General features: G+C 37.5%; 1 protein-coding gene across 1 annotated transcript in view; it reads left to right on the top strand.

Moving 5' to 3' along the window:
* Positions 1-18,447, top strand: part of COMMD10 (COMM domain containing 10) — a 112,877-nt gene that overhangs the window by 20,123 nt on the left and 74,307 nt on the right. Inside the window, exon 5 of the mRNA XM_076362296.1 lies at positions 4,845-4,955. Coding sequence (XP_076218411.1) covers positions 4,845-4,955 — 111 coding nt within the window. The remainder of the gene's footprint in view (positions 1-4,844; positions 4,956-18,447) is intronic.

Genomic DNA, 18,447 nt, shown 5'->3' with positions numbered 1-18,447 from the left:
GTAATGATTCGTTATGATACTAGATGACCTTCTGAAAGCTTCACCTTCTAGAAGTGGGTAATTTATATGAAAATTCCAGTTTTCCATTTAAAATTAAAACAAGCTTCCCATCTTCTTGGGTGTAGAGACAGGCAGGGGATGTGATCTCAGTATATCACTCAAGTCCAAAATCAAAAACTAACTCCTTTTCCTGCTCTGGTACTGACTAAGCATTTAAACCCCCTTTTCCTTCTCCTCCCTTAAAAATGCTGGACCCTGCTCCAGAAGTTTTGAATGGCTGAAGTTGGAAGTATTAGGGAAGACATTTTAGGTGCTTATGTATTTTCTGAAATTCTGTTTCCACTTTTAGTTTTCCCTTTTTTCACAATATTCCCACTTACTTTCTTTTCTCAAATTAAGGTCCTTGCTAACATTTTTTTCAGCGTGAGTTTCTCAGTCACTTTGGCTCTGTTCTCGGTCCTTCAGGTTGGAGCCCTACAACATGCCTGTTTTGGACATCCAGTCTGCCTTCACTCTCAAAGTCGTAGTCCTTCATTTTTCAGTCTGATAGACCGGTTCTTGTATAGCTAAGATGATTGTTTTCTCCTTGACGTTTTTAGCCTGAACTTCTCTGCCAAAGAACATTTATATGATTTCTCATGAAAGAGTATAAGATAAATATATTTAGTAGTTGAGAAAGGAGCAGTATTTTAATTTTTTGACAACTAATATAGAAACTTGTCATGTTTATCTGATTTCTTGAATTTCTTCTTGGTTTTGGTTTAATTTGTAGAAATGTTTATGGGCAGTCAAAAGTAAAAGTAAGGAACTGTGGTGAAAATATGTGAGAGAAAGACAATAGTATGTAAAAACATAATGGGCTGGAAGTGATGAGGGAAATGGTGGATTTTGTGGATGTTAATTTTGGGTATGTGAAATCCTTTATTTGGTTGGCGATCGTACTTAAAGTTCATATCAGATAAGCTGTGAAAGCTGACTTGACATTTAGTGCCCATGGGCTTTTTGCAGAGGGTGACTTTCACTCAAAATGTTTTACCGTAGTTATGTTATGTTGCCGATGATCTTGTCCTAATATGTAAAATACTATGCTCTACTATTTAGTATGGAAAGTAGGCTGGTGGACAGGACAGTGGGCATGAGTTGGAAGCTCCCATGTTTTACACTGGAGGAGAATGACTGTGTATATCATAGACAGACTAGAGATGATGTATTTAGGTACCTGTAAAGGTGTTAGTGATCTACAGATGAAGGGTCAGATCCTCTCGTATTAGGGGAACTGGCAGCTCTCTAGTGTGGATCTTCCCCTAGGACAGGCATGGATGGCCACTGAGAAGCACTACGTTTGTATGGGGTACAGAGCTGGTTTAGGTATAATACCTTATCTTTTCTACAGCTGGTATTGAGTGAGCACTGGAAGGGAGAAGTGCATAGGTTCGTCCATGCCTCTTTAGTCCTGTCTGTCATGGTATCCTCTTCAGAAGCCTGAGTGGAACAAAAGGGACATGGGAACTGAGGATCACAGGGGTTGTCGAAAGCTTCCTCATATCTTTGTTGCCCTGAATCATTTGCCATAGGGTTCATGGAGCAGATCTGAAGCATTTTCATACGTGCTTATTATTGGTTTTATTCAGTATCTATGTTTTTTCCTTTCCTTATTTTCCAGCTTACACCTGTTTTTTGTTTTCTAAACAACCCTGAGGTTAAATAAGTGCCAGAGATACCAGTGAGGACTTACAGCCCTAAATAGTACATTTTCAACGGTGTTTATTGTTGCAGTGGCAAGGTAGCTAGCACATTTCTAAACTGCTGATAAGAAATTGTAAAAAGAAGCTAAACGTCTACAGTAACTAAAAACATGGCTTTATTTTCATGCTAGTTATGCAGAAATACTTCCCCCCTCCCTAGTAAATTATATTCAGGTAATATATCACAGATTCTGGAACCATATAGTCTCTCCCAACATTTTGTTTTCTATAACAAGTTTTATATCAGAAGTGAAAATAATTTTGTAGTCCTTTCTTTTTTGAAAAAATTGGCCCTAAAATATGTACCACTTTGTGGCTACCAAATACTGTGCCTTGACACAAATGCCATGCAGAAACATGTCACCACCCTCAAAAGGTTAATTGATATTTCAGGATGTTGATTGTCTTCTAAGTAAACACAACCATAGCCAAATACATGTTACATTTTTCTTTCAAGAAAATAAATAGTCGGACCATTTTGAAGCCTTAGGCAGCATGCTATTTATTAATCAAAACTTGTTCTCATACAACTATATTTAAAACAGAAGAGACACATGAATCCTACAGGAAAACAAAGTAATTTTAAGGTAAAGCAATATAAAAAAAGAGTTATGGCTGCTGTTCAGCTATAAACTCAGCCCACTGTGCTGCCACATATATTGTATTTGTTCTGAGCCTTCTACGATATTCCTGCATAGATGTGTATTAAAAGTGAAGTAGAAGACATAAATTTGAATTTCTTTACTTTTGATGGTTTGTTTTTCATGCTACATACAGTACACTTTAACAGCTTTAGAAAAGTCTTAAAAGTCAGGCTTCCTAGGATATTGTTCTTGTCTCCAGTGACATTGTTTTATAATCCTGGATAAGCTGCTAGCCTGTCTAAGGCTTGGTTTCCATGCTACTATAATAAATTGTTTCAGTAACTGATAGAAAGTCCTTTCTAAATTGAGGAGTGTGGGGCTTGAACCTTAGTGACTGCAATGTGAAGAGCCGTTGCATTCCAGAGCCTGCTCACTGTCTCTGTTTTTGACCTTAGCGGTTAGATGTTTTATCAAAATAGGTGGTACTGTTTCCTCTTGCCTGCTTTGGGCTGGTCCCACCGCTAGCCCATAAATCAGTATTCGGGTCCTTCTCTGTTGACCATTATCAATTTTCATAGGGTTCTTTAACTGAACTGAACTTCTTGCTTGATCTAAAACCTAGAGTAAGGCAAGATGCTAAGATCTTTATGCTCCTGAGAGAACCAGAGGTAATTTCTTTACTTAATTTTATTGAAGTTTGTGGAGAGAAAAATGTTTTCCGGCTATGTCATTCTGGTATAATTTGCTGGAAGATTCCAGATATTGGCCAGCACAGGGGATTAGCAGACTTGTCCATTAGTGTGATTGACTTGAGCACATCCACAGAATCCACTTTGGATTGTGCTGTACTTTTGGGTGGGATGGGCAATGCCCTATTATTTTCATCAACCAAGATGTAATCAGGTTAGAAGAAATCAAAACAAGGAATTATGATTAAAAATTAATCTGCTTTTAGACTTTATAAAACTTGTCTTTTAAAGCATCTTTAATTCATAGGCTGTGGGCATACTGTTACTAAAGCTACGCCTACCATAAAATGAGCTAGACCAGATTTACAGCATTTCAGCTGTGTCCGTTTGTGTTGTACGCATGCTTTCATCGATTTGATTAATGTGTAAACTTCCTTATTTTTACCACAGAAAGAAGCCTGAATAGGGGCATTTCTTGCAGAGCAGCTGACAGACTGCAGGCTGACCTGCTGAAGTTCCTTCTACTGTCTTGTTCCTATAGCAGTACACAAAGTCAGTCTGAGACTGCCTGTGTCTTGCCATTAACTTTGTTTGGCCTTGGCTGAACTCCTTAACCATCTTGGACTGGCAATGGTGGTTAACAGGTCATGATACGTAATTTTCCTTTTGGTATGCTTAGTCATATGTCTTTCAGTGTTTGTTACATAATTGGTATAATAGTGATGCAATATATAAAGAAATGCAATATAACATGCATTAATGTGCAAATGTAAATGGTATAGCTGCAATAAATTTTGGAAGTTCTGTCTTTGAGCTGTGCCCCTGGAAGATGTTTCTGCCACTCACTTTCTCTCCTATCTTTCATCTAGAGATTATTGTCACTGCAGGAGGCAGGGCATGTATTGGCTTCGCTGCTGTTTACAGTACAGCACCTCTGGGATGGCTTTGTGCCGTTGATGATTTTAGCTGAATTGTTGGACTGGTAAGAGATTAACTGAGATGTGGCACGCTTTCCCTTTTACCAAGTCAGCCACAATATTTACTGGCAGAGGGGACACATTAGATTAAAAAGAACTTGTATGCAAATTAACTTGCCAGATGGTAAGATTTTATATTTCTACTTTTCTTTATTCAAGAGGGCTAGGTAGGTTATTTCGTGAAAGACTTGTGGTTCTGTTCTTGCATACTTCATTTATGCGTGAGGTGCAGCTTCATAATATTTGAATATCATTTTAGATTAATGATTAAAAAGCAATTTGAAATGTATTTTTGTGTAGCTTTCTATTAAATTCTGTTGCTCACATGCTTAGCTGGTTTTTGGCTTTTCAGTAGTAATTTAAAAAGCAGCACAGAATTATTTTTGTCATTAACATCTGTATATGGTAGAACACACATGAATAAATCTGTTGATTAAGAAATTACCATTTTTAGCTGGTTTACCATTTATTGGAATTTTTTTTCTTTTTCCTAAAAGAAAAATAAATATGAAATAAAATTGAATCCGCAACTTTGCTGATACAGTTCACAAGGAGGGGGAAAACTACCTTATTTTGGATCCTTAGCTGTGTTTTATGGATTGGTTCCAGCCGACCTGAGGCGTATGAATTCACTTTATTTTGGGTGGTCACAGGCAGTTTGAACTGATAAATTTGGCAAGAGAGAGAATCAAATCTGTCTTGGAATCCAGGAGAACGTGCACTGTATAAAAATGCTTAACATTTGTAGAGCCTGACATCGTGTCTACTGATACAGACCATTCACAATATTGAAAGTTGACCTGAGTGCTTCTGTACCATCTGATTGTAATCTAAATTTGTGTTTTATAGCTTGAAACAATTGGATGGCAGCTTAATCTTCAAATGGCAGAGTCCATGCAAGCGAAGCTGAAGTCTCCTCGGGCTGTGCTAGAGCTGGGGGTGAGCAATGAAGATTCAAAGGTAAGAAATACATGCCTGGCAGAGTTGGAATGAGTTGTGGTGATGGCCTTACCTTCAAAGTTCTGAGGCATCAGCTGGAACTCTTGATCGTTGTTAGTCTTGCCAATGTTTTCATTTTTATATTTCATAAAATTATAGTAAGCACTTGGAATTGTGAAGTACTGATGTAATAGCATACATACTAGGTAGCCTGAGAGCTGTGTTACCAGCTCTTTGGGCTATAATGTAATAGAGAAATATCATGGAATATGGTTATTTTAGGTCTTCAAAATATCTCTGTAGATAATTTATTTTTATCGTGTAGCATGCAATTGGTACTTCTTATATTTTCAATGCATAGTAGCTTGCAGCCTTCTACCATGTGTGTAGTTATGTAAGATATTACTCATCACTTGCAACCTTTCTGTGCTAATGATGTATTTATATGAATGATGACATCGTATGCAAGGCCATAGAAAGCCAATATTTGGAGGTTTTAAGGTAAAGTCTTAAGTTCAAGGATTTTAGTGACTGGTGGTGTTTCAGTGCCAAAACCCACTAATGAACGTAATTATTTTATTTGTAAAATCTGTATCTTTTTTTAGCTAGCATGTTTTAAAATAAACACATGAATTGCTTTTAACCTTATCTTGCTAATGGCAATCGGAGTCTTTACTTTTGTGGTGTCTATCAGAGTGTTTATCTATGAAAAAGTCAGTATAAAAGATTTGAGGGGAAAATCGGAACTCAGTTCTGCTTTAGCATTGCATTGAAATCACAGTAATTTTGCTAATGTGAGTGGAATTTCTGATTTGTGGTAGAATAAAAGAGAATACACAGCTTATGTTTGTGCTTCTCACCAGGACTTGCAGCAGTTGTATTTTTTTCAGCAGTTCACTGCAATCTGTATTTTTGAAATGCAAATACAGGAACCAGACAATATTTTATGTCCAAGCTGCATTGGGCAGCACTGCATACAGATTCAATTCTGTGGCAAAACAATTTTTGAAAAAATGTCACTTCCACATGACACACAAAGTTCGTCTGTTTCCTTTACAAACAGAATTCAGCAAGTGGATTTTTTTGATTGTTTCCTCTCTATTTCTTTTTGTGGGTGTAATTAAGATACCAAGATCAGAATTACTTTGCAATAATTACAAGCCTAGAATAGACTTGTAACTGGCATTTAGATAGAACAGTGCAACAAGAAAAACATACTGATGCTCTTACACTACAGACACTAAAATTTAAAAATCTGGGTTGGTGTGAAGGTAACTACAGTTTTTTTTCTGAATGATTACATCCTAGTATAGAATAGGTTTAAGATTGGCTAATAACTACTTATATGCTGACAGAAGTGTTGGAACATAATTTTTGTGCTGTATTTTGCATCTTCATGATCTCTTTGTGCACTAAGTATTAAGTTATCTGAAAATCCTGGATACTAGATGCTTCTTTTTTTCCTCCCCAAACTTATGCATGTGCCTTTTACGCAGAAATTTGGCATGAATTTAGCATATATGTTCTTAACGATTGTCTTCATTTATCACGAAACTTTTTTTTTTTTTTAAATAATTCATGGATATAACAACTTGAATTTTTTTCAGGAAAGATGAAACGCTGTTACAGAGGAGCTTTTGTGGGCTGGCTCATTAGGGGGCAGTAGTGCTCTTTGTCACACTGGCTTTTTGAATGCTTTTTTGAGATAATACTTGGAATCAATTCTGAAGTCAGTTGTTGTGGGAAGTGTTAAGTGTTTACATTTCTAATCTGTATATAACAATAGAAGTTTGTCTTGCTCATCTACAAAACTAAAGCCTATTAATAAAAAAACCCATACTGAGCAAGGTAAATGAAATTGGCCATTATTTCCACTTTTGCTAACTAAAAGTAATTGTACTAATATATTAATGTTTACAACAACTCACTTCACTTGAAGATCGTTTAAACAGTTCTTTGTCAGAAGCTGACATTTAAAATTAGTATTTAAATTATCTCCAGGAGAGGTAATTGGAAAACCTGTGGATATATGAATGTTAGTTGTGCTTCATGAAATAAAAAGAGTCAGAGGATCTGCTATATGCTATATAAATATTTATAGAGTATATTTTGTCAGCTTCAGATGAAATGCAGAGTCCTATAGGTATTACACCATCAAAATTCAAAAGTAAGGTGGTCTTTGATTCTTTCAGGTGATTCAAGCTGCTAGTGACATTTGCATTGCCCAGGAAATACGCTGCTTGTGACTAGCAGTAATTGTGATCAGATCACATTATTTTTGGTAACCTGTTTTTTCCTGGGTTTTGTTACAAATTTCCTGTTTGCTTATACTCAGACTTTGAATTATGCTTGATTTGGATCTAACAAATATTTTGCATATGCCATGAAAAGTTTTTCACCATGGGGGTGATTAAGTATGGGAATGAGTTACCTGGAGAGGTTGCAGAGTTGCCAGCCTTGGAGATACTCAGGAGTCAACAGGACAAGTCCCTGAGCATCCTGACTGAAGCATGGAGTTAGCCACGCTCTGAGCTGGGGGATGGATCAGGTGGGCTGCCAAACCCTGCCTTCCAGCCCAAGTTGTCCTGCGATCTAGGCTGCTTTGCAGCTCGGTTGCTGATGGTGTTTTGTATGAGGAGGAGAAAAAAGGAGCTTTCAATTAAAAATCCAGTTAACAACAGCTTCTTACAACGATTCAGGATTTGAAATATTTAATTACGTTTCTAAATCTGAGGGAAGTGGAATATTTATGAACTAGGCACATGAAACAAGCTGGCATGATAGGAAACATCTTTTTGAACTGCAAGATTCCTTTGCTTCCATTCTGACATTTTAATGATCTAAGGCGACTTTTAGAACTGATGTGTAAGATATCAGGTGTGATAAGGGTTTTCTTTAATAATATAATTTGGTTTCAGATTTTTTTGGCTGTTGAGTTGCAACACAACAATCTGGGGATTTTTTACAGACTGTTATTATTTTTATGGCTATAGGGTGAATTAACCAGTAGAGGGAGCACAAATTAACAATCCTGGTAATCTGTGCTGCTAATTATGATGTTGATTTGCAAACAAAGACTGATCCCAAAAAATGCTAGGTTTATTTAATATCTGTTTCCTGCACTAATTTATTAAATAATTATCCACATAGGCACACACTCACACATTCTTTCCCACTGTTAATAGCAGTAACTCCTTAGGCCATCTAGTCCAGACCTTTCTAAACAACTGTGATCGTTTTCTATTACCACAGGAGCCATATTAAAAAAAAAAAAAAAAATTGTAGTAAAGGCTGTAGAAAAGGTCTGAGGGCTTCAGAAATGTTACATCATTGGTGTCGAATATCTCCGCGGAAGAATGTGAGAAGTAGGTGTTCTTAAACAGTTTCTGCTATGCCTCTTCATTAGGAAGATCCAGTAAGGCTCATTACTATATAAGGTATTTATTACTGTGTATTTTTACACATGATCTGTAGTTAAGATTTATGCTTGAAAATCGTTAGGATATCATTCTTGCCTGGTGATATCTCTCAATAGTTATCCAATTTTTTTCCGTAAATCTGTTCCACAGATTTCATTAGATTCAGTTATCTAATTACAATTTGTCCTATAGAAGGCTTTGCTTTTTTCTTGGTTTTCCTTAAATTAATCTATGATTTTATTCTTAGCCATTAAGGACTTCTTGGGGGAGCTTTTTTTTTCAATTTGAATGCTATGTGTAGATTCCTTGTGAGAATTCAATACTTTGTTTATTTTGTTCCTTCTTTATACAGGTATTTGAAGAATTTTGTTACAGGATTTTGTCTGCCAATGCAAGACAAAAAATAACTGATAAATGTGCTGGTTTGTTAAACCTGCTAATGTAATACTTTTGACAAAAGACAGATAATATTAAAATGTTACTATACTAATTTAATTTTATTTCCTTTTAATTCATTTCCCCTAACTTCTAGACGCTTTAAAAGGGGAGTATAACAATGGAAATATTTTAAACTATTTTTTTCTTCAACCGTATGTTAATTAAAAAAATTGGGTCTGATTGCATTTGAAACTGGGATTGTAATACATATTCATCATTCTACAGAGTAAATAGACGTCTGGAATTCTTAAATGGTTATTTTTTACTTGTTAAAATAACAGGACGTGTTTTTTTTCCTCCTAGTTTTTACAAACTTTCTATACATTTCTGGACTGTGAACAAATCTAGACCTTCGACGTTTTGCTCTGTTTACTTCAATAAGTATGCCATTCTGCTTTCTAAGTTTGCCATTGTGAATACTTTCCCCATCTTTAACAGCAAAGCAGAGTAGATGAGAAACAAAGCTTTTTTTCTGGTGAGCTAGATCAATCACTCAATTCAGGTTGTAGATTCTGTGCAGCCTGTATGGCATGCAGGCAGGACCTGCACTTGGATGGATATTTAGGGAAATATGGTGGTGGTTCCCTTCCCCCTCAGTTTAGCCCTTTGTTTCCCGCTGAAAAGCAGTTATATTTGCGGAGTGGCATAACAGTGAGAGTTGGTGGATGCAAGTGATATGTTCCCACTCCAGAGAGGTAGGAGGTGGCAGAGTTGAGCATCTATACCATGATGTACCGTCTTCATTTGCCTTCTCAGTCCTCAGCTTTTGGGTTGATGCATTTAGGTACCATTTTTTTTTCAAAATAGAGGAGTAATTTGTATCTGTAGGACCTCAAAAAAAGAGGACAATTAAAAGACATGATGCTGGAGGAACTGTGATGAGGTGCAAAGACTAAACAATTGTAAATTGCTTCTCACATTCATCAGCTACCTCTCAAGCACTTTCTGTTCTGATGAACACATCACCCTTTTCCTTCTCAGAACACAAACAAGCTTGCATGTACAGCCTTGAACTGAGTTTAGTCTTCTCATCAAGCAGATTTGTAAGTCTCTAGCAATTGCAAAAAGTAAGTAGGACGGGCCTTGGACGAATGCAAAAATGTTTAAGGATGAGATTGAGAGAAAGGTCTTTTCATTCCTGTTCAGAGGAGGTATTTGGAGGCCTGCATAGCTTCAGATAGCACAGTCCTGGTTCAAGTTCTTTCTGAATTTCTGTATACAAGCAAGGTTGCTGCTTTTGGCAAGGTACGTCATGAAACCAATTTTGTTCTAAGAACTAAAATCTGATAAATACTGCTGCTGATAAGAAAGCAGAAACTTCCCTAAGAGGAGATTTCAGAATATTGAGAAGAGTCCTCATATTTGTAGGAGCTGTAGTAAGAATGACTGTATAATCTTGAGCGTGTGGAACAGCTCAGAAAAATGAGCCTGAAATTTATAATTTGCTTCCAGGCTGTCACATTGCTACAGAAAACTGTCAGAAATTTCATTGCTCAGCCACGAGAGCCAGAAATGCTGGAATTGCAATGCACAGCAATTCTTGCATTAGACTGTTTTTGATCTATCATATCTATTATCTCCGATTAAATCCATTTAATTAGAGGAAAAAATGAAGCTGCAGTCCAGAATTTTTAAGATGCTGAGAGGACTTTTGTTTTCTTACCAGCATAGAAATGGATGGCAGAGTAAACCGTGTTCCTATAACTTGTGAGTAGTTTGACATTTTACTTAGAAACCATTTACCAGATGGTGTGACTTCAGGAGTATGCACTCACCTCTGGCAATTGTACTGCAGGGTGTAGTTAATTTTCTGGCTCCATTTGTGATCTTACATGATTTAATTACCCAGTTTATAGTCAGGATCTCTTTACAGTATTCTTATGTTTCAGCTGCCTATATACACAATTTATGAATACAATCTATAACACATGAATTTACAAACTCTGTAACTGGCTAGAGCCTTTGCACGTGCTCTGTTCCCACTAAAACACTCTTACAACTTTGTCCATGTGTCCTTGTGTCATGGAATTAAAGAAGAAAACAGTCCCAGATGACCGTGTACAGTTGGTTGCAGCCTTGGGCAACCTCACCCTATAGTTAGTACTGAAACTCTTTGTTTTGTACAGGAGTAAATTGAATTGTCCGTAATGTGTAACTTTACCATTGTCAGGCCAAATAAGCAGCAGAAAAGTAGCTGAAATACTCAATTTTTAAGTTTAAACTTGGTGACCCATTTCATTGCCAGGCAGAGCTGAACTTTAAGGCCTTGAGGGCATTTGAAAAACACAAAGATCTGGTGAGGTTTTCTCATGTAATACAGTTGTGCATGCCACCTTTTTTCTTACAAAATTTGTTTCCTGTTTGCCTCAAACTGGTTTTGTAGGCGTGGTCCTTCAGTCTTTTCAGATGAAGAAAAAACATTCACTGCAAATTGTCAGGCATCTACATACTTTCTTGCCTGCTATTCTCAGAAACTGCAGTGTTTTAGCAAATGAACTGTTGTCTTCATTTGTGTGTAGCAATGGAAAATAACCCTGTTTTTTCAGTACATTTGCTATGCTTTTGCAGTACTTCGTGGCAGTACCGATACCCCTGCGTTTACTTAGGCAATAAGCTCTGTGGTCTCTTCACAAATGTGTTAAAAATTGGCATCTCTCCCATATCTGTTTCTTCCTGACTCTAAGGTAGAAAGATAAGGTAGTGTAAGAAATGGGTGAGATTAGGGAGACGTGAACATAAAAGTTGAACTTCCTCTAACAGCAAGGCTTAGTCTTACCAACATAGCTCTTCTGCATGTGTCCTCTGTTACAACAAAGTTGACTGATGCCTTTGAGAATTGGAAGTGAGGACAGAGGAAGACAATGTGTGATCTCCAAATCAGCAGCTTTCTAACATGGATGTTTAAAAACAGATAATTCTTCTATATGTAGATACATAAAAATCAAAATTTCCCCTGAACATTAAAAAGTATAAAATTCAGAGGGTCGTAAGGCCTTTAGATATATCAAGTGAGTAGCATTTTATGGCATTTAAATCTTGCATTATTTGACAATTAGTAGCAAGCAGAGAAGAGGTGGAATATATTCTTTATAAAACTACGAGATTAATTTTTTACATATGAAAGCCTTGGTGTTGGGGAAGCTGTGCAGAAATACCTATAAACATGTGTCTGTATGTTTTCTGAGTACCACTGGAAATGCTTCTCAGTTTTCCATCTTTAGCTTCTCAGTCCTTCCATCTAAAATGGTGAACTTGTTACTGCTCAGCAGTTGCAACTTGGAGAGATTTGCTTGTGGGAATTTTTGTTACCTGTTAATCATTTATTTTTCCTTTGGTGGTTCTAAACGAGAAAAGTTATGAGAAATGTGGAATTTTAAAGAAGGAATTTCCACTTGTTTTTTCTCAATAGACTTATGCTTCAAAGTACTTCACATCTTTAAGAGCCAACAGTGTTTTATTTTCCTGTAACTGGTTCCCATGTAAGGGATACATTCAGAGCTTGTTTGAAGAGGTAGGATTGTCTTCTGTAGTCATGGTTTCTGCCTGTTTTTCATTTATACTGACACTTCAGAAGCAGTTGCCTTGCTCCTCATTACTGTAGCAGTAGCTTGGGAGCAGTCTGTGCTTTGCTGTTCACTTCTTGGGTGGGAATGGAAGAGGTGCACTCTTCTTAATGCCTTGTCTTTTGGTAGTGCGTACTGTATTGGAGGCACTCTATGAATATGAGGAGCTCTGTAGTCAGAGAGAAGCAAAATATAGAAAAGAGGGAGTTAAAAGTAAGATCTGGATACATACAGAATGTTTTAATGGAAGTTGTGAGCTTGCCTATAAATGCCTCTAACTTTTGTAGTTGCATCATAGAAATGCATTTTTTGGAGATGCTCCAAAAAGAGGTAGGTTAATGACTTTGCTTGGAGTATCCAGAAAGAACAGTACGGAGTGTTCACAGAAACAAAGCTTTAAGTCTTATACAGCCTATAAAACCAGAAAAGGTGATTAAATAGCAGGCTTGCAGGAGAGAGAGTATGATGTCCACACTTGCCTAGGCTGACTACCGTGCTCTACCTTTTCTCTACTAATTTCCTTTTCAGGCTTACTGTAGTTGGTTAAAATTTCCTTTCTCACCACTGCATTTTACTTCTGCAGCTCTGGCAGGACGGGCAGAAAAGAGAGGAAACTTTCTGCCTTCCATTCCTGTGTTAAACAGTGCTGTTTACTGAAACACTGCTCAGCAGGTTCTGCGATGGGCATGGATAGAAATGGAACTTTTGTGTTGTAAGCAGAAAAAACAAAACTCTGTGAAGAAACAGAAAAACAGTCTAATATAAATGCCAAATAAATGGGTTCTTACTGTCCACCCTAAGCAGTTCTTCAGTAATTTGTCTAACTTTTTATTCCATTTTCTTCAGAGTGTAAATAAAGATACTGACTTTGTTGAACTTGAGCTGCTGAGGAAGACTGGCAGGAGTTTTATTTCCTTGTTTTCCCCAATATTTCATCTACCTTTTCTTTTATTAGTGCACAAAAAAGCATACCTGCACAAACTTCTTAAACTTCTTTTTTAAGATGTTCTTGATTATTTTGTTCCGAGTTGTGTATCTTTCACCTCTGAAAGTTAAGTGGATGGATTAACTTGGAAACTGCAATATTACCTTGCTGTTTAAATTATAGGAAAGATACTCTAAAAGGAAGGGAGATGAGCAGGAAAGTATAAGAGGCATGGAGTAGTCACTCAGCCTGTGAGTGTCTTTATGTTGATTCTCTGTGCAGCTTCTGAAAAACCTAGCAGCAGGCTGACATATTTTAACCCAAGTCAGGCACTCTGATCTCACTCTTCTCCTGTGATGTCTTTGTTATCTCATAAAAAATCTTGTAGACTACATGTCTGCTATAGCTAATTTCCAATTTGTAAAATGTAGTATTTTAATCCATTTTGCCTAATCATTGCTGCAGGCCAGGTTTTTATAGGCAAATTTGATAAGAACATTATATAAATGAACATTTTTAGAAGTACCATAATATTTGGGGTATTTGTATTCTTGCTGAGTATCATGTTGCCTAAATAACTTTTTCTGTGTTGTATCTTTATGCACATCAAATGGGTCATTTTAATCAGTCTCTAGTTTTGTTTTTGTCTCCCTACAGTATCAAATCACTTGCTTGATCTTCGATTGCAGTAGACCTAGTTATTCCAGTTCCTACATTTGTAAAGTTTTTTCTTTTGCCTATTTAGGCTGAATATTAGTTGTTTTTCCTTGAAAATATAGTTATGTTGTGTGTCCTGACAAAATAAGACCAGCGTCAACATAAAATCCAGTTAAGACATGGACATTTCTAAGGCAGTCCTGACACTAAAGTTGTGTTATAATATCTGCCTTGTATGGGCTGGGATTGATATTTAAAATTACAGAATTCCATTGCATATTTGTAAGCATTTCACTGCAAGCCTGAGTATAGCTACATGCTTTTAAAATATGTTTGACTGCCCTTAGATGCTGGAAGATGTCTGTCTTGATAGGCAGAAGAGCTGAAAATAAATGACATTTAACAAGTACGATTTTGCCTTTTTAAGTTTCTGAAGTGCAAAACAGAAGTTGGGCCAAATGGATTAAAAATCTCATAGATAATTTACAATATTTAAATAACTTCTAAAATCTGGGAATATTTGGCAAAGTTAACTTTCATTGTTCCTTAACTTTCTTGCATGTCAAATCTCAGATTTAAAAAAAAAAAATCATTTCTCATTTGTTTTGTCCTCTCCAACAAACTTTTCAACTCCCTTACCAGAGGATGTACTCTGGAACGGGCAAGCAGAGCTGCATTTGAGTAGCTAGTATGTTTGCGTGGAGGAACATCAGCATCAGCTTGAGGGTCAGCAGTGCACTGCTGGAGAGGGGAGCTTCAGGTGAGCCATCTCCTACTGCTGACGCGTACGCTGACCTGTTAGAGAGGTAACAGTGAGGTCCCGGTCCTGCGAGGGAGTGAGCCAGGGAGCTGCCCTGGGAACAGCTGCCTGCTTTTCCTTTGGCGTCTTGCCTGCGGTGGTCATAACTCCATCTTCTGCACTGGAAGGGGGAGAGTTATTGGTTGAGTGAGGGTAGAGGTTTCCAGTCAAAGTATCTGCACAGGACTTTGGAGACTTGGTCATATCCCTTACATTTATATAATGGGGCAGTTTACCTTTTTTCCAGAAAAAGCACTGCTGAGTGTCTGAGGGCAGAGGGATGGTTTTGGTAAATTTACAGGGGCTTTAATTGGTATGGTGCCATAGGTACTCTTGTCAGTATGAAGTTGAACAATTGTGAGATTCTGCTTCAAAATACGAGTGCTTGGCAGTATTTTCCTTTCAGACTTTCTCTGTAATCCTTTCAAGAGTAGGGCTAGCCACAGAAACCAAAAATGAACTTTTTGAAGCATTTGAACACAGTGTCTCTTTTATAATACTAAAAAGGGAGGACATCACATGTGAAACTGTTTAATTTAGGTTTGGAAATTACAAATTCTATTACAGTATTTTTACTGTGCAGCCCAAAGGAGAGAAGGTGATCTGTGTCAGAGCATTTGCATCTTGCCAGGGTCAGGTCTCACGGCTTACTATGGGACCACTTCGGGGCTGTGCATTCTGCACCCAGTCACGTTACCCCCTCTCCATTATCTCTATATGCAACCTCCCACGCGTCTTGTTGAATGACACACATGCGTACCTTTTCTTCCTAACCATGTCAACACTGACATCAGAAGAGGCTGTTTGGGGGTGAAAGGGTGGCCAAGTAGCAGCTGCCAGACGAATTCACATACCGTGCAGGTTGCACCTTGCTTTTATCTCATGTACCTTTAGAAAACGTTATGGTGAGGAGAACCATATCCAGTTACCCTATTGGTTCCTACCTTGCCAGTGGCTCTGTATTACTTAGACTGTTACAGACTAATTAGGTATTTTATGTGACAGGCATCTCACCAGGGCTGGTCAGAGTAGTACAGAAGGAGCCTGGGCTTCTTCATTTGCATTCAGTTTACATTTGTGTTCACCATTCTTGTGAATCTCCTCTGTGCTCTGCTTTTCCTTTGTCGGTTCTTTAAACGCATTGTTTCATGAGGTTCGGTACAAAATGGTACTGTCAAGGAAGAGTAATCCTCTCAGTGATAATGAGTTTCCAACCAAGCTGCTTTGCAGGTTAATAGCATGTTTTTGAATTTAAAAGCAATTGGATTGTTTTGTATTTTCTGTCCACTTTGCAGAATTGCTGGGCTTACTTTCCTGTTACTTTTGCAAATTTTTTTGTTAATGTGCAAACTAATGAAATTGCCAAGTCTGGCTTTCTGAATAAGTAGTATGTATATTCTTGAAAGAGTACAAAGTGAGCATCTCCTGCATTGCTAACATCTGTCCTGCTTGAGGCAATAAATATACAGCACATGCTGTCAAACAGTATCAATGCTGTGCGTTTGACATTTAACAGGTGTCTGTAACAATGCTGTGACACCCTTTCCACTCATGCTTCAGGTGGAAGAGGGTAGGTCATCACCTCAATTATATGCAAGGGCGGCAATTTTCACTCACCTTGTTTCCTGTTGTTTACAAATGACAGGAGTCTGGTATCTGGAACTGTGTGGCATCTAAATTTGTGCCGGCTTTGTATGAACATTTAGGAAACTTTAAAAGCTGCTGTGGCAAGTGACCTTTTTTTACAGGTTAAAATACAGGAAATATGACCTCTTTCACAGGAAAACCACAACCCACAGCGTGGCCTACAGCCCCTAAGCAAATCTTGTTCAGTATGATTGTATAAAATCACTACTAATGAAATAACAAATACATATTTCTAGGAATGCACACTCACTGGCAAGGCAGTAATAGAAAGAGATTTCAAGGGGGAAAGGAAAATACTTTTTTTTCCATGTCGAGACAGATCCTGTTACTAAGAATACACTCTGAAGCCTTGTAGTAATGAAAGGGTAATACAAAAACAAAAGCAGAGCCAAAGCTAATGAAAATGCTTGTCTAGCTTGAATTTATACATAGGAAAATCTGCTTCCTTCTAACCACTTGAGTAACATTTTTGAACTTGCATATGTGTAGTCAGAGTGAGTAAGTTGTCCAGCCATCCCATGAGATGGAACCACACCAGTGGGTCAAACACAAGAGAAAATTGCACGGTGATGCTTTCTTGGTGAGTTTATAGCTGTCTCAGTGTAAGGGGATGACAATTTCTGCATGTAATCAAAATATTACAAGAATTGCTTTGTAAGTGGTGTTTGTAAATGCTTTCCTTCCTCAACAACATCAGAATTAGGCACTGAGTTTTTCAGTAATACCTGATTCGAGGCTTTTTGGATTACTTCTGATGCATAGAGGCAGGCAGCAGAGTTTTAAAGAACGCTGAAAATGCTATATTATTCCTCTGTCCTCTTTTCCAACATCAACAGAAAGGAGGAGCTGGGAGATGCTTATGCTTGGGAATAAGTCATGTTATGAGATTGGGAATTTGACAGCAAAAAAAGTTGCCAAGGGCCAGATTTGTAGGCAGCTCTGGTCGGTGTGTATTTCTTTGATTAGGTACTTCAACACTAAAGGGTGCACTTGTCTCTGTCATGAGATGGAGAAATGTATTGCCCACTGTGTTGGCACTGTCTCAGGCTTAAGCTTTCTGGAGAAGCCCTGACACTGTACTTCAGGGGGCTGCCCACTGGTGGCTTAGGAGCGCTGTCATACCTAGTAGTCCTGAGGGGTTTTGCAGCCTGGAACTGAGTATAGAATTAACTGCATAGAGGAGTTCAAATTCATGCTGTCTTTCCTCTTCTTCTATTCTGAATCCCAAATAAAGGAACTTCAAAATCTAACTGTACACACTTGAAAACAAATAAATATCTTTGTTCAAGAACAAGTGTATGAACATTACAAACACTGCCTGCAAATACCTGAAGTCATTACTGGAAAGGAGGTGCATTTTATTAGAAGATCTTGGAGTACTCAGGAGGAGAAGGTTCATTTGAAGATGCAATTTAAAGGCAAGAAGAAAGGTATCTGTAGATTCAGGAAAGTCCTTGTGACAGCAGAAGAACAGAATTCCTGAGCTGTTTTTTCTTATTGTCGTTTCTAGATCACTTTGCCTCTTCACATTCCCATTCCTTCTTCCTTTCTGTCATCCTATCTTCATAGGAGCAAGCGCGTTGTGCTCCTATCAAAGAAATGCTACAGATTCCAAAATATCTTTGAAATTCCTCAAACAGCGCAGTTGCCGTTGAAGTGGGACAGAATTCCTGGGGTTGGTGCTGTGTCTAAGAAGTTCTAATACACGTTTTCAAATGCTGCCTTCATATAGTATCTTTTTTTTTCATTGTTCCTTCTGTTTCTTTTCTTTTTGAAGAATAGTTGATTAAATAATATATCATTATAAATCTTTAATAGATTGGTTTCCTTTGTTCTTCAGGCCTTAAAGCCCTACTTGTGCTGTAGGGTATCTTCTACTCTTAAAGGGATAGCATGGAATGATATAAATGCAAGAAAGATGTTTAGGCAGTGTTTAGACAATTTCAGAGTTCCTGGATGGCAGTGTATTCCTATCTGTACTTTTGGAGGCTAACATTTAACAAGTTCTTGAGTGAGCATTTTAGTTTCCTCTTCCTAAACTTGTATCATGTTGAGTGAAAATGAA

The sequence above is a fragment of the Aptenodytes patagonicus genome, chromosome Z (genome assembly GCF_965638725.1).
Source record: "Aptenodytes patagonicus chromosome Z, bAptPat1.pri.cur, whole genome shotgun sequence".
Lineage (NCBI taxonomy): Eukaryota > Metazoa > Chordata > Aves > Sphenisciformes > Spheniscidae > Aptenodytes > Aptenodytes patagonicus.
The sequence above is the reverse complement of the archived record's forward strand: the minus strand, read 5'-3'. Positions and strand labels throughout refer to the sequence as shown.